Here is an 18166-nt window from a genome sequence, read left to right as displayed (position 1 = left end):
ACACTTGCATCGTTTGGCATCCGTCGCAATCCGTCGTTTTGGACAAGAAACGGATCCTGCAAATGTGCCCGCAGGATGCGTTTTTTGCCCATAGACTTGTATTGCTGACGGATCGTGACGGATGGCCACACGTCGCGTCCGTCGTGCACTGGATCAGTCGTGTTTTGGCGGACCGTCGGCACAAAAAAAACGTTCAATGAAACGTTTTTTTTTGTACGTCGCATCCGCCATTTCTGACCACGCATGCGTGGCCGTAACTTTGCCCCCTCCTCCCCAGGACATAGATTGGGCAGCGGATGCGTTGAAAAACTACAGCTGCTGCCCACGTTGTGCACAATTTTCACAACGTGCGTCGGTATGTCGGGCCGACAAATTGCGACGGCCCCGTACCGACGTAAGTGTGAAAGAAGCCTAACCCTAAATTTAGCCCCAACCCTAACCCTAAATTTAGCCCCAACCCTAACCCCAAATTTAGCCTCAACCCTAGCCCTAACCCTAGCCCCAACCCTAGCCCCAACCCTAGCCCTAACCCTAGCCCTAGCCCTAACCCTAGCCCTAACTCTAGCCCTAACCCTAGCCCTAACCCTAATTTTAGCCCCAACTGCTGTTCTCCTGCCGGCCAGCAGATGGAGACAGATGGCGGGCGCACTGCGCATGCGCCCGCCATTTTCTTTTGCCGGCGGCCAGGAGGAGCAGCAAGAGGATCCAGGGACACAGGTGAGTATGACAGGGTCCCTGAATTCCCCTATTTCTCTGTCCCCTGATGTTAATTAACGGCGCTGTGGTTTAAGTACCCTTAGCAGCCGCCGTTAAAAGGCGTATCGGCGGTCGCTAAGGGGTTAAGCTGGTTTTCTGGCATAAATAGCTTTTAAAAGTCTCAGATTTTTGGCACAACTCGAGATTTTGTTAAATTTTTGTGAGTTTTGCTATTCTAACACCATTTTTGCCCAGATGTGACAAAGTGAGGTCAGCTGCGGTGGAACAGGGGCATAGCAACTGCTGCTTACAAAATTCATGATGATCTTTGTTCGCTGTGCCACAATCCTTTCTCAAGTTGTTACTGGAGTAGCATTTGTGGTGAGGCGCACTCAGAGGTGCACATCACTCGTCTACTGCTACAGATTCATGTGAAAGGTGCAGTCCTCTTCATAAATAACGTCTGACTACAGCACTCTTCATCATAAAGTCTTGATGACTCGTGCATGTAGTAATATTTGTGCATACAGCCAATCATCACAAATTTGATGATCAACGGTTGCCACGCTTCTGTCCTTCCCCTGCCCCTTTTACTTTCTTGGAGGTGGGCAAAAATTGAATAAAATTCCATTTTGCTAAATTTTAGCTCCGTCTCATGTTGCACCAAAATTGTGACTTTTCAAAGCTTTTGACTCGAGATTTCTGGTGTAAAAGCTTTGTCTGGCCTGAAGTGTCCAAGAAAATGGCAACATGAACTATTAATTTTTTTACTGTATGTTACCAATTTAAGAATCCACAACAATTTACAGTACAAGTGAATGAGGTGCTTAAAACCCCATTCACACGTAGAATAAGAAATATGGGCGACAAATAAGTCTGTGGCCACATTTTCACTTGAAATTATCCGCAGTGTGAACTGGAGTAAAAAAAAACAAAACAAGCAAACAAAAAAAAAAAAAAAAAGAAGATGCCTGACAAAGTATCACATCGATGACCTTCCTTAATTATCACTAACTCTGTATGAACCGGTCACCACTTAGTACCTGTACAAATACAGATAGAGTGCTATTAAGTGCATTGAGGATGTGTAAACAGATGATGCAAGGGACTGGATTCAGAGGAAAATTTTGCACAGGTAAAGCGGAAATGGTTAAGGTACCGTCACATTAAGCGACGCTGCAGCGATATAGACAATGATGCCTATCGCTGCAGCGTCGCTGTGTGGTCGCTGGAGAGCTGTCACACAGACAGCTCTCCAGCGACTAACGATGCCGAAGTCCCCGGGTAACCAGGGTAAACATCAGGTTACTAAGCGCAGGGCCGCTTAGTAACCTGATGTTTACCCTGGTTACCATTGTAAATGTAAAAAAAAAAAAAAAAAAAAACACTACATACTTACATTCCGGTGTCTGTCGCGTCCCCCGGCGTTCGCTTCCCTGCACTATGTAAGCGCCGGCCGTAAAGCAGAGCGGTGACGTCACCGCTGTGCTCTGCTTTACGGCCTGCCGGCGCTGACACAGTGCAGGGAAGCTGACGCCGGTGGACGCGACAGACACCGGAATGTAAGTATGTAGTGTTTTTCTCCATCGTTTTATTGGGGGACACAGGACACTGGGTGTATGCTACTGCCGCCAGGAGGCTGACACTAAGTAGACATAAAAAAAAGTTAGCTCCTCCTCCATAGTATACACCTTGACACTGGCCCTGACAGCTCCAGTTTATGCTTAGTGTCCGTAGGAGGCACATCTCTGGGTTTCCCCGGATGCATTTTTCTCTGAAGATAAGACAGGGGCGACGGACCTTTTTGAAGGGGTCCGATCTCCCCAAACCAACAACGGGCGAGCACGTGTGAGTGTCGCCTCCACGTATCCTCTCCCGCAACGTAGGATCTTGTTTGCCGGATTTATAACCTGACCAACCTGAGGTAACGAAACCCTAGGTTGTACAGGCATGGACTCTTTGTCCTTGCAGCCTCCACTTCATCACCAATGCTGTTTGACTGTGGTGCTTTAAGGAGGCGGTCCCTCTCCTCACCTTCTGAAGGGTGCAAGGAGTTAGGGTGCCTGCACAGTCTTTCCATATATATATTTATATATATGGATTTACATATGAATTCTTATATGCCTCTTTTCTAACCTTGTGTGTTGGCAAGAGGCTGCGGGGGGAGAGCGCTCCTGCTTCATTGCGCGGAAAACGTCATACTGCACCCAGCGCGGTGCTGCTTTCTGGATATTCCTCCATAGCAAAGACATGGGCGGAAGTCCCGCCCCTTTCGGCTTTTTCCGGTGGCCCGTTGCATTATGGTCTCTGTAGTTTTCTGCAGAGACATGGGCGGAAGTCCCGCACCTTTTCGGCTTTTTCCGGCGGCCTGTTGCATTATGGTCTCTGTAGTTTTCTGCAGAAACATGGGCGGAAGTCCCGCCTCCTTCGGCGGCTTTTACTTCCGGTGGCGCGCACCCAGCTTTTCTGGGAGAGCGCAGGAATGGGGAGAAAATCAAGTCCCCTGCTGCGGCCTATCCACGGACCATATGCCGGTAACTCCTCCCCCTTTTTTGCTTCGGGCACATCCGTCCTGTAATCCTCTACATAAAGGAGGTTTTTTTCTACACAGAGCATGGTTCGGTGTTGTGTTCAGGACTTCGGGGACACAGGACTGGGGTAAGTGCTACTTCCCTCAAGCCTGAGAGCAGTTTTTTTGCTCTAGACCTAGTATCTCATAAGGTTACAGTTCATAGCAGCAGCAGCAATAGTCATCATGTCTAGAAGGTCTAAGATGCACACAGTCCTGTATACCTCATGCATTACCTGTCGGGTTTCTTTTCCGCATGCGCAAATTAACCATCTCTGTGAAGCTTGTGATTCCGAACGTGCTCAGGAGCCCCCGCCTGCTACCCCGCCTGCTACCCTGCCAGGTGTACCTGTACCTGAGGCTGCGGTATCACCCCCTGAGTGGGTCATATCCTTAACGCAATCTATGGCGTCACTAACAAAGGCGGTTGAGTCTTTTCAAGCCCCTGTCAGGGACATTCATCCGCCTATTTCGGAAAGATCCTCCGATTCTCAGGATCCTCCGGCCTGCAGGGGCCATGCTCCCTCTAGGCAGACGCGGGGGAAAAGAACCCACACAGCGTCTCCCGGTCCGTCGGGTGCATCAGCTTCTTTGAATTCCGTCTCTCGGTCTCCCTCACCTGTGGGAGCGAGTGAACATGGTTCGGACTATGACTCAGAAGGGTCTTTTGATTTAGAAGCTCCTGATTATCAGGAATCAGTTCACAGTCTCATTGAGGCCGTTAACCAGTCTTTGGGAGTAGAGGATGTAGCCACCTTGCCTTCAGGTCATAAGGTGTCTTTTAAAAAGTTCAAACAACCTCATAAGGTGTTTTCTACTCATCCTGAGTTTGAGGATTTAGTTCAAAGTCACATGGAGTGTCCGGATAAACGTTCCTCAGGCCAGAAGGCTCTAGGTGCGAAGTATCCTTTCGCACCAGAGCTTTGTAAAAAATGGGCAGAATCCCCTACAGTGGATCCTCCCGTGTCCCGTTTGGCCTCCAACACGCTGCTGTCTCTTCCTAATGCATCGGCTATTAAGGATCCGACTGATCGGCTCATAGAGAGTCTAGCTCGGTCTGTGTTTGAGGCTTCAGGTTCAGCCCTCGCGCCATCTTTTGCGGCAACATGGGTTGCCAAAGCTATGATAGCTTGGTCAGAGTCAGTAACTAAAACTCTTCAGGATATGGAGTTTCCTATAGAAGTGATAGAGATGTCAAATCAGATATCTTTAGCTGGAAATTATCTGATTAATGCATCCTTGGATGCGGCAAATTGTTCAGCATTGGCAGCTGCAAATGCTATTGCTATCAGAAGGGCTCTACGGCTACGAAATTGGCGGGCAGACTCTACCTCAAAAAAGTCCCTTACATCCCACTCTTATCAAGGTGGCCGACTATTTGGCGCAAAATTAGATCAGCTTATAGCTTATGATACCACTGGAGGAAAGAGTAATTTCCTTCCACAACAAAAGGTTAAGCAACCTTTTCGTCGCCAATTTCAAGCAAGATTTAAATCCTTTCGTAACTCCCGGTGGTCTGCAGCGCCAAGCGCAGGTCCTCCAAGTCGGTCTAACCAAGACAGGGAGCACCAGGTCTCATATAGGGCCAATCCATTGGCAAGAATGCGGTATCAACCGTCAAGATCTAGGGGATCTAGATATCTTTGGTCTTCGGCTAAATGACTGGAGGCAGACCTCATGTCGTTTCCAACAGAGTAGGCGGGTGCCTACTACTGTTCCATCAGTCCTGGCTGTCAGTCGTTCACGACAGATGGGTAAGAGAACTGTTGGTTTCAGGGTACAAAATAGAGTTTTCCTATCTCCCTCCAGGCCGTTTTTTTCCGTCCAGTCTTCCCAGTTCAAAATCCCGTCTAAGAGCTTTGTTCAGAGCAGTCGAGTCTCTTCAGTCCAACGGGGTAATTGTCCCTGTTCAAAAAGAAGAAAGGTTCCAAGGATTCTATTCCAATCTGTTTACGGTTCCCAAGAAAGATGGGACTGTAAGACCCATTCTGGACCTAAAGTGTTTGAACAAATTCGTCAGCACTCGTCACTTCCATATGGAGTCTCTCCGCTCGGTCATTGCGGCTATGGAAAGGGGAGAATTCCTAGCTTCCATAGATATTCAAGATGCCTATCTGCACGTCCCTATATTTCTTCCACATCAAAGATTTCTACGGTTTTCCATAGGCGAACGACACTTCCAATTCACAGCATTGCCTTTCGGACTCGCCACTGCTCCCAGGGTGTTCACGAAGGTGATGGCAACAGTGGTGTCCATCCTGCACTCTCGGGGCATAGTCATTCTGCCATACTTAGACGATCTCTTGGTCAAAGGGTCAACTTTTCAGGCATGCAAGGACAACGTCGACATCACTTTGGACACTCTAGCCCGCCTAGGGTGGCTGGTCAACTTAAAGAAGTCATCTCTAGTTCCATCTCGAAAGATTTCTTTTTTAGGGATGATCTTCGACACCTCTTGGGGTCTAACTATTCTACCCCAGGACAAGGTACTCTGTCTCCGGCAGGAAGTAAAAATCCTTCGGCAGCCGAGTTTCCACTCAATCCGGTTCTGCATGAAGGTCTTGGGAAGGATGGTGGTGGCTATAGAAGCAGTTCGATTCGCCCAATTCCATCTTCGTCCACTCCAACAGGCACTCCTGTCAGCCTGGGACAGGAGTCCCTTTTCTCTCAATCTCAGGTGTTGTCTGTCTCCAAGGGTCAGGCAGTACCTGATATGGTGGATAAGGAGTTCCTCTTTGCTGCAGGGGAAAGCCTTTCCTCCAGTTCATTGGCTGGTAGTCACTACAGACGCCAGTCTTCTCGGTTGGGGAGCAGTGTTTCACCAACACACGGCACAGGGTTGTTGGTCCCCAAGGGAATCAACTCTTCCAATCAATCTGTTGGAGATAAGAGCAATTTGGCTGGCTCTGCAGCACTTTCACCATCTTCTGGCGGGTCGCCCGGTCCGGATCCAATCGGACAATGCCACGGCTGTGGCCTCCGTAAATCATCAGGGGGGCTCTCGCAGCAGGTCAGCCATGCGCGAGGTAGGGCAAGTCCTCCGATGGGCCGAGAACAATCACTCCGTGATCTCGGCAGTTCACATTCCGGGCAAGGAGAACTGGGCAGTGGACTTTTTGAGTCGTCAGTGTCTTGCGTCCGGGGAATGGTCTCTTCATCCCGACGTTTTTCGGCAGATATGCCTACGCTGGGGAACCCCGGACGTGGATCTAATGGCCTCCGGGTTGAATGCCAAGGTACCCAGGTTCGTCGCTCGGTATCGAGATCCAAGAGCAATTGCCGTAGACGCTCTAGTCCTATCCTGGAACCAATTTCGTCTTCCATATCTGTTTCCCCCTCTGGCGCTGCTCCCAAAGGTAATCAGGAAGATCAAGTCAGAGGGAGTTCCAGCAAATCTAGTCACCCAAGATTGGCCTCGGAGGTCATGGTACGCAGACCTAGTTCAGCTGGTTGCCGGGGTTCCTTGGCAGCTACCAATACAGCCAGATCTTCTGTCGCAGGGGCCAATATTCCACCAGAATTTAGAGGCCCTGCGTTTGACGGCTTGGCCGTTGAATCTTGGATTCTGACCCAGGCCGGTTTTTCTCAAAAGGTAGCTTCCACTATGATTAATGCTCGAAAGACAGTTTCAGCGCGCATTTACCACCACACCTGGAAAGTCTTTCTCTCGTGGTGCAGAAAGAAGGGTCTTCCTCCTCTTCGGTTCTCCATTCCTAATGTTCTAGCTTTTCTCCAATCTGGTCTAGACTCAGGTCTCACACCAAGTACCCTTAAAAGGCAAATATCAGCCTTATCGGTTCTTTTCCAGCGCAGGATCGCTACCAATCTGCAAGTAAAAACTTTTTTGCAGGGAGTCTCTCACATAGTCCCTCCTTACAGAGCTCTGCTAGAAGCTTGGGACCTTAACTTGGTCTTGAGTGCTCTTCAGGAAGCTCCATTTGAGCCCCTCCAAGATGTCTCTTTAACGTACCTTTCTTGGAAGGTTTTGTTTCTGGTAGCTATAAGTTCCATTAGGCGGATATCGGAATTGGCGGCCTTGTCCTGTCAGGCACCGTTTCTACAATTCCATCAGGATAAGGTGGTACTGAGACCAGCACCTTCCTTTCTGCCAAAAGTAGTTTCCTCATTCCACATCAATGAGGACATTGTCTTGCCTTCTTTTTGCCCTGCGCCAACACACCGGGTGGAAAAAGCTCTCCATACTTTGGATTTGGTGAGAGCTTTGAGAAGATACGTTTCTCGGACCGCTTCTTTTCGAAAGACGGATGTTCTGTTCGTCCTTCCTGTGGGTCATAGAAAGGGACTCGCAGCTTCTAGGTCGACCTTAGCCAGATGGATTCGAGCCACTATTCAGGAGGCCTACCGTATCAAGGGTGCAGCCATCCCGGCTGGGATCAGGGCACACTCTACTCGGGCGGTAGGGGCTTCCTGGGCACTTCGGCACCAAGCTTCAGCAGAGCAGGTTTGCAAGGCGGCAACTTGGTCCAGTCTGCACACCTTCTCTAAACATTACAATATCCACACTCAGGCCTCTGCTGATGCAGGTTTGGGAAGGAGAATTCTGCAGGCTGCGGTATCGCACCTATAGGCGGTAAGTGCCTAGGGCTTTATTCCAGTGAGTTTTTCTCCCCACCCTGGGACTGCTTTGGGACATCCCACAGTCCTGTGTCCCCCAATGAGACGATGGAGAAACAGGGATTTTTGTGTTACTCACCGTAAAATCCTTTTCTCCGAGTCGTTCATTGGGGGACACCGCTACCTCCCTATTTCATCTTATTTATCTATGGGGTTGTTCAGACTGTAGTGTTATTCTAGACATTTTGTCTTTGCTCTAATGCTGTTTTGTTTTCTCTATATCCTACTGCTTGTGCACCAAACTGGAGCTGTCAGGGCCAGTGTCAAGGTGTATACTATAGAGGAGGAGCTAACTTTTTTTTTTATGTCTACTTAGTGTCAGCCTCCTGGCGGCAGTAGCATACACCCACAGTCCTGTGTCCCCCAATGAACGACTCGGAGAAAAGGATTTTACGGTGAGTAACACAAAAATCCCTGTTTTTTTTTTTGTTTTTTTTTTTACATTTACAATGGTAACCAGGTTAAATATCGGGTTACTAAGCGCGGCCCTGCGCTTAGTAACCCGATGTTTACCTTGGTTGCAAGTGAACACATTGCTGGATCGGCGTCACACACGCTGATTCAGCGATGTCCGCAGGTGATCCAGCGACTAAATAAAGTTCCAGACTTTCAGCTCCGACCAGCGATGTCACAGCAGGATCCTGATCGCTGCTGCGTGTCAAACACAATGATATCGCTATCCAGGACGCTGCAACGTCACGGATCGCTATCGTTATCATTCTAAAGTTGCTCAGTGTGACGGTACCTTAGGCAAGTGAGGGTAGGTGATATGCCAGTGTAAAGAAATGCGTTTTTAGGGCAAACTATGCATACTGAGAATTAATCGAATTGTTTGGTGTAGTGAATTCCAGAAAATTGATACAGCAGGCAAGACGTCTTGGAGACAGAAGTGGGAAGTTTTGATTGAGGATGTTAGTCTTGGGACATTAGCGGAACAGAGGGCATGGGTAAGGTGGAATAGATGAGGGATGAGATGTAGGGTGGTGCATAACTATGTATAGCTCTGTGAGTGAAAAATGTTTAATGTATTCTATAGCAAATGAGCAACCAATACAATGACTTGGAAGGCATCGGTATAGTGGTTGGACAGGAATGTGTCCCTGTCTGCTGCATTCTGGGCGTTTATACCGTTCCACGTTTGGTAAAATTGATAAAGCCATTTTATTCTTCGGGTTAGTACGATTACAGCGATACCTCATTTATATAATTTTTATATTTTTTGGCGCTTTGATACGATAAAAACTTTTATATAAAAATTATTTTTGCATCGCTTTTTTCTGAGGACTATAAGGGAACGTGTCCATGTTCAGGATGGCCGGCGCTATGGACGGAGCGGAAAACTCGCTCCCCCAAAGCTCCGCCCCCTTTGCAGACTCGATGATGCCAGATGTGTTCATTGCACACATCCGGAATCATCGCACCCCACACATAGGGCCCTGTGTTTTATGTTGCAGCGACGCAGCGTCGCCGCAAGGTAAACGGACATGCCGCAATCTAAAAAGACGCGCCGCATGTCTGGAATCGCAGGGCCGCCGGATGTGTGTAACCACGCTTAGTGAAGACGGGATTACATAAAATCCCCTCCACTATGCTGTAACATCTGGACGCTGCGTGTTTGACGCTGAGACACAATGCAACGTCAAACACGCAGCGTTTCCTGAACGTTGAAACATACCCTAACTTTTATATTTTTTCGCTGATGACGCTGTATGGCGGCTCGTTTTTTGGGAGACAAGATGACGTTTTCAGCAGTGTCATGGTTATTTAGCCCTAACCCTAACTTTAGCACCAACCCTAACCTTAATTGAAAAATAGAAATATATACATTTTAATTTTGTTTTTTCCTAACTATGGAGTTGATAAAAGGGGGGTTATTTATTATTTTTTATATTTTGATCACTGTGATAGCCTCTTACGGTGACCAAAATAAAAGAAGAGGAAGAATCTATATCACGGTTGGCGCACTGCGCATGCACCCGCCATTTTCTTCCCGGAGGAAGATGCCAGCGGCCAGGAGAGGAAGCAGGAGGACCCAGGGACACCGGTAAGTATAACAGGGTCTCTGATTCCCTTATTTCTGTCCTCTGATGTGCGATCACATCAGAGAACAGAGAATGACACAGCGTTTTTTTGCGGTCGCCAGTAAATGGCTAATTACCAGCGATTGCAAAACAGGGGTTGGTAAAAAACGACCCCGATCATGTTCTTTGAGATTTTCACTGCCCCCCAAAAAGATGGCGGCGCTCATCGGGAGACACAAGAAGCATGAGGGGAGACGGGGGTGATCGGGGACCACATTTCTCTGTCCTCTGATGTGATCACATCGGAGGACAGAGAAATTAAATGGGAAAATCGTGTTTGTTTTTTTTTTGCGACCGCCGGTAAACGGTTAATTACCGGGGGTCTGTAAAAAACCGACCCGAATGATGTTCTCTGGGGTCTGTTACTTCTGGCAACAGAGACCCCAGAGAAAATCCGACTCTGTTGGGCGCTGTACACTTTTTTTCACAGCTAACTAACGGCGCTGTGGTTTAAGTACCCTTAACTGCCGCCGTTAAAAGGTGTATTGGCGGTCGTTAAGGGGTTAAGTGGGCATGATCCTCATGATAGTTGGAACATAGGGTTCTTGTTTTTGTTAGCGTTTTTATACCGTATGTTTCTTACAATCTTTATTTTGTCCTGGTCAAGATCCTGGGAGTTATTCAATGTTGCCTTTAAAGACACTCCCCAATTAGGGCGACTTGTATTATGCAAGTTTACTTGGGAAGGACTCTTCTACCGCAGAGTTTCCTTTTGCGTTCTTTACATCCTCTGTTTAGGATCGAGGATTTGGCCTAATTTCTATATACGCTTATTTCAACCTCTTCTATCTTTATTCTCTACATATTATTTCTCTATCTCTGTCCTTTCTTCCTTGTCCATCCACCTAGACTAAGCTGAAATTGGTAATATCAGACATGGCATCAATTAAGGAAACTTCTCTAAATATTAGAGGGTTTAATGTCCTGCAAAAACATTCTCAAATTCTTTACGGGATGCATAAAATGGGAGTGTAAATTCTTTTCTTACTGGAGACCCATTTTAAAAGTAATCACTTCCCAGAAATGAAGAAGCGGTATTACACAACCTGGTATCATAATTTAAATCCGATTGGTAAATCAAAAGGGGTCAGCATTGCTGTTCACAAAAATTTCCCCTTCACCCTACTTGGGTGTGAAACTGATAATGGATGTTTTGGGTTATTGGTAGTGATGCGATCGGCGCCCTGGGATGCTATTGGGATGCTTTAGGGCAGTGTTCCCCAACCCCAGTCCTCAAGAGCCACCAACAGGTCATGTTTTCAGGATTTCCTTAGTATTTCACAGGTGATGGAATTATTGCATGTGAAGGTGATGCAATTATCACCTGGGCAATACTAAGGAAATCCTGAAAACATGACCTGTTGGTGGCTCTTGAGGACCGCAGTTGGGGGACACTGCCTTGGGGTACGGAGGGCTTTATATGATTAGATCTTGTCAGAATGCACCACTTGATTAAATCCCTGGGAGAAAAGTCCCAGTCCCCCCCAAAAAATGAGTAGTGGAATATATATAATGTTGGTATGCCTACTAAAGGAACACACACATTCATTTGAATCCTCCACTGTGTGTGTGTGTATATGTATGCATATAAAATATTTTTATATTATGTTTTGTTCTTCCACAGCGTTCCTTTCTGGAGGTTTCTCATCACAGGTGCTGACCAGAACAGACAAATAAAAATGTGGTGCACAGTTTCTTGGACCTGTCTGCAGACAATTTGGTGAGAGCTGTTTTAAATCTTAAAGGGAAGGTGCCACCAGTTTTCTTGTATTTTGTTTTTTTGTTAAATTAAGCTTAAAATAGTAATTAAAATGTATTAATGCAATGTTTGCACTGTTTGCAAACATTTCTATATGAAAAATATTATATATTTTTCTACAAATATACATATTTACCACTAGGGGGAGCATTTTCCATTTTAGACCTCAAGCAGCTATAGTAAGATTTACCAGCAGCAAAATTGGGGCAGTAACTGCTGACATCACCATTTCCCTCCCCTTTTGGGTGGTCTAATATCCCTGGGGCAGAATGAAGAGCAGCATCACAGGGCAGCACCATTTTGTGTGTGACTGCCCTGTGACCTGCTATCACCAGCAGTTACTGCATCAGAGGCACAGCTTGTTTACAGAGGAGCAGAACACAGTGGGCTCAGCAGCATTTTTTGTGAATAACATTCTTGCCATTCCTGCTCTCTCTCCAGGTGTCACCTCCCTCTCTGCAGGCTGTGAGTGCAGCTTACCGGAGATCACAGGGACTGTGTGTGAGGGGGAGGCAGAGACACAGCAGGAGAAGCACACAGGGCAGCCTGTGAGGAGCAGAGGACGTGCCTGCTTGGAGTACAGAGGAGCAGTGAGGGCTTCTTCTGTCCTGCGATAGAGAGCACAGAGCTATAATAAAATGGCAGCTAGTCACACCTACAGCATTGAGTTGTGCAGCCCACAGAGGCGTGCCCAGCTCACTGCTAATGCTGCTGCAATGTTATAGATAGGGTCAGCGCCGGTCTATTATCTCCTATGTCCATGGGGTGCCGTAATCTGACACTGATAGAGCCCTGCTACTGCTGCAAAACCAAGATGTCAGCCACCAGTGCATTCTTTAAACTCATATAACACATGAAATCTGTTTCACATGCATTTCAAACTTGCTTATAGCAGCATGTTATGCTACATTACAGTGATTTATTAATGACCTACAAACGCGGTACCTTCCCTTTAAACTGTGTTCGAGAGATGCATTATTAACTTGCTAACAAACAACCACAACCACCACCCAAGTACCGAACACAAATGAGGCATCAGAATATATTGCACACCTGCACTTGGTAATGCATAACTTGTGTGTCAGAAGATGTTTTCTTGACATAGTAATATATTTGAAGTTTTCTCCCATTAGTTGCCTCTGTTTGCAGCAAATGCACATAACTGGCTTGACTGATTTCTCTTATAAGTTAATTACAATGTTTGTTTTTTACTATTAATTTATGGAAAAAAATTACTCTTTACATTTTTCATTAAGCTTTAGTAGTTGTTTCAGTGTCTGTCCACATTATTAAGATGTCATCATTGTAACTGAAGTATGCAAAGGTTGATAGAGTAGGATGCTAAAAAGTTACTTTCCAGTTTTATTATGTAAAGGTTGACAGCTTAGAGCGGTTCCATAACTTTGTTGGTTTGTATCCTCCCTGAAAGAGAAAACAATAGTGATGAGCGAATATACTCGTTGCTCGGGTTTTGACGAGCACACTTGGGTGATCTCCGAGTATTTGTTAGTATTCGGAGATTAAGTTTTCATCGCCTCAGCTGAATGATTTACAGCTATTAGCCAGGCTGAGTTCATGTGGTGGTTGCCTGGTTGCTAGGGAATCCCCACATGTAATCAAGCAGGCTAGTAGCTGTAAATCATTCCGCTGAGGCGATGAACACTAACAAATACTCGGAGATCACCTGCGCGTGCTAGGGAAAACCCAAGCAACGAATATACTCGCTCATCACTAGAAAACAATTATTAATTAAGGATATTTCCTCTTTTCGAAGTATGTTTTACAGCTGTTCTTTTCTGCGTCTTCGGGATCGCAGGTCATGTAAAACTAATAGTTAAGATTGGAGCATGTGGAGTGGGTATAGAATCATAAAATGATAGAGTTGGAAGGGCCCTCTTGGGTCATCTTGTCCAACCCCTTGCCCAATGCAGTATTCACTAAACCATCTCAGACAGTTGCCTGTCCAGCCTCTGTTTGAAGACTTCTACTGAAGGAGAGCTCACTACCTCTTGTGGCAGTCTGTTCCACTCATTGATCACCCTCACTGTCAACATATTTTTCTAATATCAAAACTATATGTTCTCAATTTCAGTTTCATTTTATTGCTTCTCGTGTTTCCACTAGATGGTGGCCCGATTCTAACGCATCAGGTATTCTTGAATATGTATTTATGTATATAGCAGCCACATATTATATAGCACAGGCCACGTAGTATATAGGAGCCATGTAGTATATAGCAGACAAATACTATGTGGCTGCTATATACATACATATTGTAGAATACCCGATGCGTTAATACAGGCCACGCATTATATAACAGTGGTCACGCAGTGTATAACACAGCCACGTACTATATAACACAGCCCATGCAGTATATAGCAGCAATGCAGTATATAACACAGGCGACATAGTATATAACACAGGCCACGCAGTACTGGCCACGTATTATACATCACAGCTCATGCAGTATATAGCAGCCACGTAGTATATAACGGTGGCCACATAATATATAGCACAGCCCACGCATTACATAACACAGCCTACGTAGTATATAGCAGCCACGCAGTATCTAACACAGCCCACGTAGTATACAGCAGTGTGGGCACCATATCCCTGTTAAAAAAAAATAAAAAAAAATAAAAAATAGTTATATACTTACCCCCAGGATCCACCGAATCTTCGGCGATAGGCGCGGCTGTCGCCATCTTCCGTTCCCAGGATGCATTGCGAAATTACCCAGATGACTTAGTGGTCTTGTGAGACCGCTAAGTCTTCTGGGTAATTTCGCAATGCATCACTGGGAACGGAAGATGGCGGCCGGCGCGAGCGGCTCGGTGGACTACAGAGGGTGAGAATAGCAGTTTTTTTGTTTTTTTATTATTTTTAACATTACATTTTTTTTTTACTATTGATGCCGCATAGGCAGCATCAATAGTAAAAAGTTGGGGACACACAGGGTTAATAGTTACGGTTACGGAGTGCGTTACCCGCGGCATAACGCGGTCCGTTACCGTCGGCATTAACCCTATGTGAGCGGTGACTGGAGGGGAGTATGCAGGCGCCGGGCACTGACTGCTGGAGTAAGGAGCGGCCATTTTCTTCCGGACTGTGCCCGTCGCTGATTGGTCGTGGCTGTTTTGCCGCGACCAATCAGCGACTTGGATTTCCATGACAGACAGAGTCCGCAACCAATGAATATCTGTGACAGACAGAAAGACGGAAGTGACCCTTAGACAATTATATAATAGATATGCAAATGAGAACAAGCCATGTGATAGCCATTCAGATATTTGTAGACAGCTATTAAGTCTGCTCTTACCCTTCTTTTTTGCAAGCTAAACATTCCCAGATCCTTTAACCGTTCCACGTAGGACATTAATTGCAGTCCACTTGCCATCCTGGTAGCTTTTCTCTGAACTTGCTCCAGTTTTTCTATATCTTTTTTAAAATGCCCAGAACTGGGCACAGTATTCCATATGTGTCCTGACCAAGGAGGAGTAGAGGGGATAATTACCGTATATACTCGAGTATAAGCCGACCCCTGTATTTTTGCCACAAAAAACTGGGAAAACTTATTGACAATAGTATAAGCCTAGGGTGGGAAATGCAGCAGCTACCAGTAAATGTCAAAAGTAAAAATAGATACCAATAAAAGTAAAATTAATTGTGACAACAGTAGGTTAAGTGTTTTTGAATATCCATATTGAATTAAGAGCCCCATATAATGCTCCATAAAGTTTAAGATGCTCCATATTAAAATATGCCCCATATAATCCTGCCCAAATGTTGATTATGGCCCCATAAGATACTCCATAAAGATATTTGCCCCATATTGTGCTGCACAAACGTTGATCATGGCACCATACAGACACTTGCCCCATACAGACACTTGCCCCATACAGACACTGGCCCCATATAGTGCTGCACAAACGTTATGGCCCCATAGAGACACTTGCCCCATATAGTGCTGCACAAACGTTATGAACCCGTACAGTGCTGCACAAACATTGTGGCCCCATATAGTGCTGCACAAACATTGTGGCCCCATACAGTGCTGCACAAACGTTAGATGCTCCATACAGACACTTGCCCCATTTGCTGTTGCTGCGATAAAAAAATAAATTAAATCACATACCCACCTCTCCGTCGCTCAGGCCCCCTGCACTTTCAATATTCACCTGCTCCTCATTCCGGCACCGCTCCATCCTCAGCGTTTCCTGCACTGACAGAGGTAGAAGGTGCGCACTTATCACGTCACTGCGCCCTCTGACCTGAGCGTCACAGCTGAAGACAGAGCGGTGCCGGAACGAGGAGCAGGTGAATATCGTGCCGCACTCCCCTCCCCGATATACTCACCTGTTCCTGGTGCGGCCCCTGCACGTCTGTTCCCCGGCGCTGGCAGCTTCTTCCTGTACTGAGCGGTCACCGTTGCTGCTCATTACAGTAATGAATATGCGGCTCCACCTCTATGGGAGGTGGAGCCGCATATTCATTACTGTAATGAGCGGTACCATGTGACCGCTCAGTACAGGAAGAAGCTGGGGCGCTGGGGAACAGATGTGCAGGGACCGCACCAGGAGCAGGTGAGTATTATTAGACAGCCCCCACTCCCCCTCCCCTGCCAACCCCTGGGTATGACTCGAGTATAAGCCGAGAGGGGCACTTAAAGTCCAAAAAATTGGGCTGAAAATCTCAGCTTATACTCGAGTATATACGGTACTTTATGTAATCTAGACTCTGTTTCTTTTAATTCATCCTATAACTGTTTGCCTTTTCTCCATCGTCTCATTGGGGGACACAGGACTGTGGGTGTATGCTACTGCCGCCAGGAGGCTGACACTAAGTAGGTATAAAAAAAAAGTTAGCTCCTCCTCCATAGTATACACCTTGCCACTGGCCCTGACAGCTCCAGTTTATGCTTAGTGTCCGTAGGAGGCACATCTCTGGGTTCTCCCAGATGCTTTTTTTTTTTTTTGTCTCTGAAGATAAGACAGGGGTGACAAACCCTTTTGAAGGGGTCCGATCTCCCCAAACCAACAACGGGCGAGCACGTGGAGTGTCGCCTCCACGTATCCTCTCCCGCGACGTGGGATTTTTTTGCCGGACTAAGAACCTGACCACCCTGAGGTAACGGAACCCTAGGTTGTACAGGCATTCATTCCTTGTCCGTGCAGCCTCCACTTCATCACCAATGCATGGCTACGGTGTTTAAAGGAGGCAGACGGTCCCTCTCCTCGCCTTCTGAAGGGTGTAAGGCGTTAGGGTGCCTGCACCGTCTTTTAATATTTATATATGTATATATATATATTGATATGTGGATTTTTTGGTCTAACCTCATGCGCTGTCAGAGGGCTGCACAGGGGGGGCTCCTGCTTCATCGCGCGTTCTGCTGGTACTGCACAGGTGGCGACTATTATCCGGCGCTGTGCTGGGTTCCAGCGTTATTCCCCACAAGCAAACTTCAGCAGGGGCATGGGCGGAAGTCCCGCCCCTTTTTTTCGTCGGTTTCCTGTTCTCTAGGCAGCCTGAGGCATTATGGATCTTGTAGTCTGAGCATGGGCGGAAGTCCCGCCCCTTTTTTGGCGGCTTCCGGTTTTCTGTACGGCCTGTGGCATTATGGGTCTTGTAGTCTGGGGGAAGTCCCGCCTCCATCGGCGGCGGTTTACTTCCGGTTTCGAGCACCCAGCTTTCCCGGGAGAGCAGGGGAAGAAGTAAAATCTAGTTCCCTGCTTCGGCCTAAACCGGGTCCATGCGCGGTAACTCCTCCCACTTTTTTAGGCATCCGCCCTGTAATTTAGTTTATATGTGTGGTTTGCACAGGAGACATGGTTCAGTGTTTGAGAGCATACGGGGACACAGGACTGGGGTGAGTGCTACTTCCCTCAGCCTGACAACAGTATTTGTTCTAGACCTAGTAGCTCATAAGGAGATACGGAGCATAGCGGCTTTAGAGTCATCATGTCTAGAAACTCTAAGACTCACTCAGTTCTGTATTCCTCATGCATTACCTGTCGGTCTGCTTTTCCGCATGCGCAAAGTAACCATCTCTGTGAGGCTTGTGATTCCGAGCGCGTGCAGGAACCCCCGTCTGCTACCCTGTCTGCTACCCCGCCGGCTATCCTGCCGGGTGTGCCTGTACCTGGGTCGGCAGTGTCTCCCCCTGAGTGGGTCATATCATTAACGCAGTCTATGGCGTCTCTAACAAAGGCAGTTGAGTCCCTTCAAGCCCCTGTCAGGGACATTCATCCGCCTGTTTTGGAAAGATCCTCCGATTTTCAGGATCCTCCGGCCTGCAGGGGCCGTACTCCCTCTAGGCAGACACAGGGGAAACGATCCCACACAGCGTCTCCCGGTCCGTCAGGTGCATCAGCATCTTTGAATCCTGTCTCTCGATCTCCCTCTCCTGCGGAATTGAGTGAGCACGGT

General features: G+C 47.1%; 1 protein-coding gene across 2 annotated transcripts in view; it reads left to right on the top strand.

The window, feature by feature from the left end:
* Nucleotides 1-18166, top strand: part of EDC4 (enhancer of mRNA decapping 4) — a 928397-nt gene that overhangs the window by 211693 nt on the left and 698538 nt on the right. For both annotated transcript variants that reach the window (XM_069740123.1, XM_069740124.1), the window contains exon 10: nt 11606-11701. In XM_069740123.1, the coding sequence (XP_069596224.1) occupies nt 11606-11701 (96 nt within the window). The remainder of the gene's footprint in view (nt 1-11605; nt 11702-18166) is intronic.

This window comes from Ranitomeya imitator, chromosome 9 (assembly GCF_032444005.1).
Source record: "Ranitomeya imitator isolate aRanImi1 chromosome 9, aRanImi1.pri, whole genome shotgun sequence".
Lineage (NCBI taxonomy): Eukaryota > Metazoa > Chordata > Amphibia > Anura > Dendrobatidae > Ranitomeya > Ranitomeya imitator.
The sequence above is the reverse complement of the archived record's forward strand: the minus strand, read 5'-3'. Positions and strand labels throughout refer to the sequence as shown.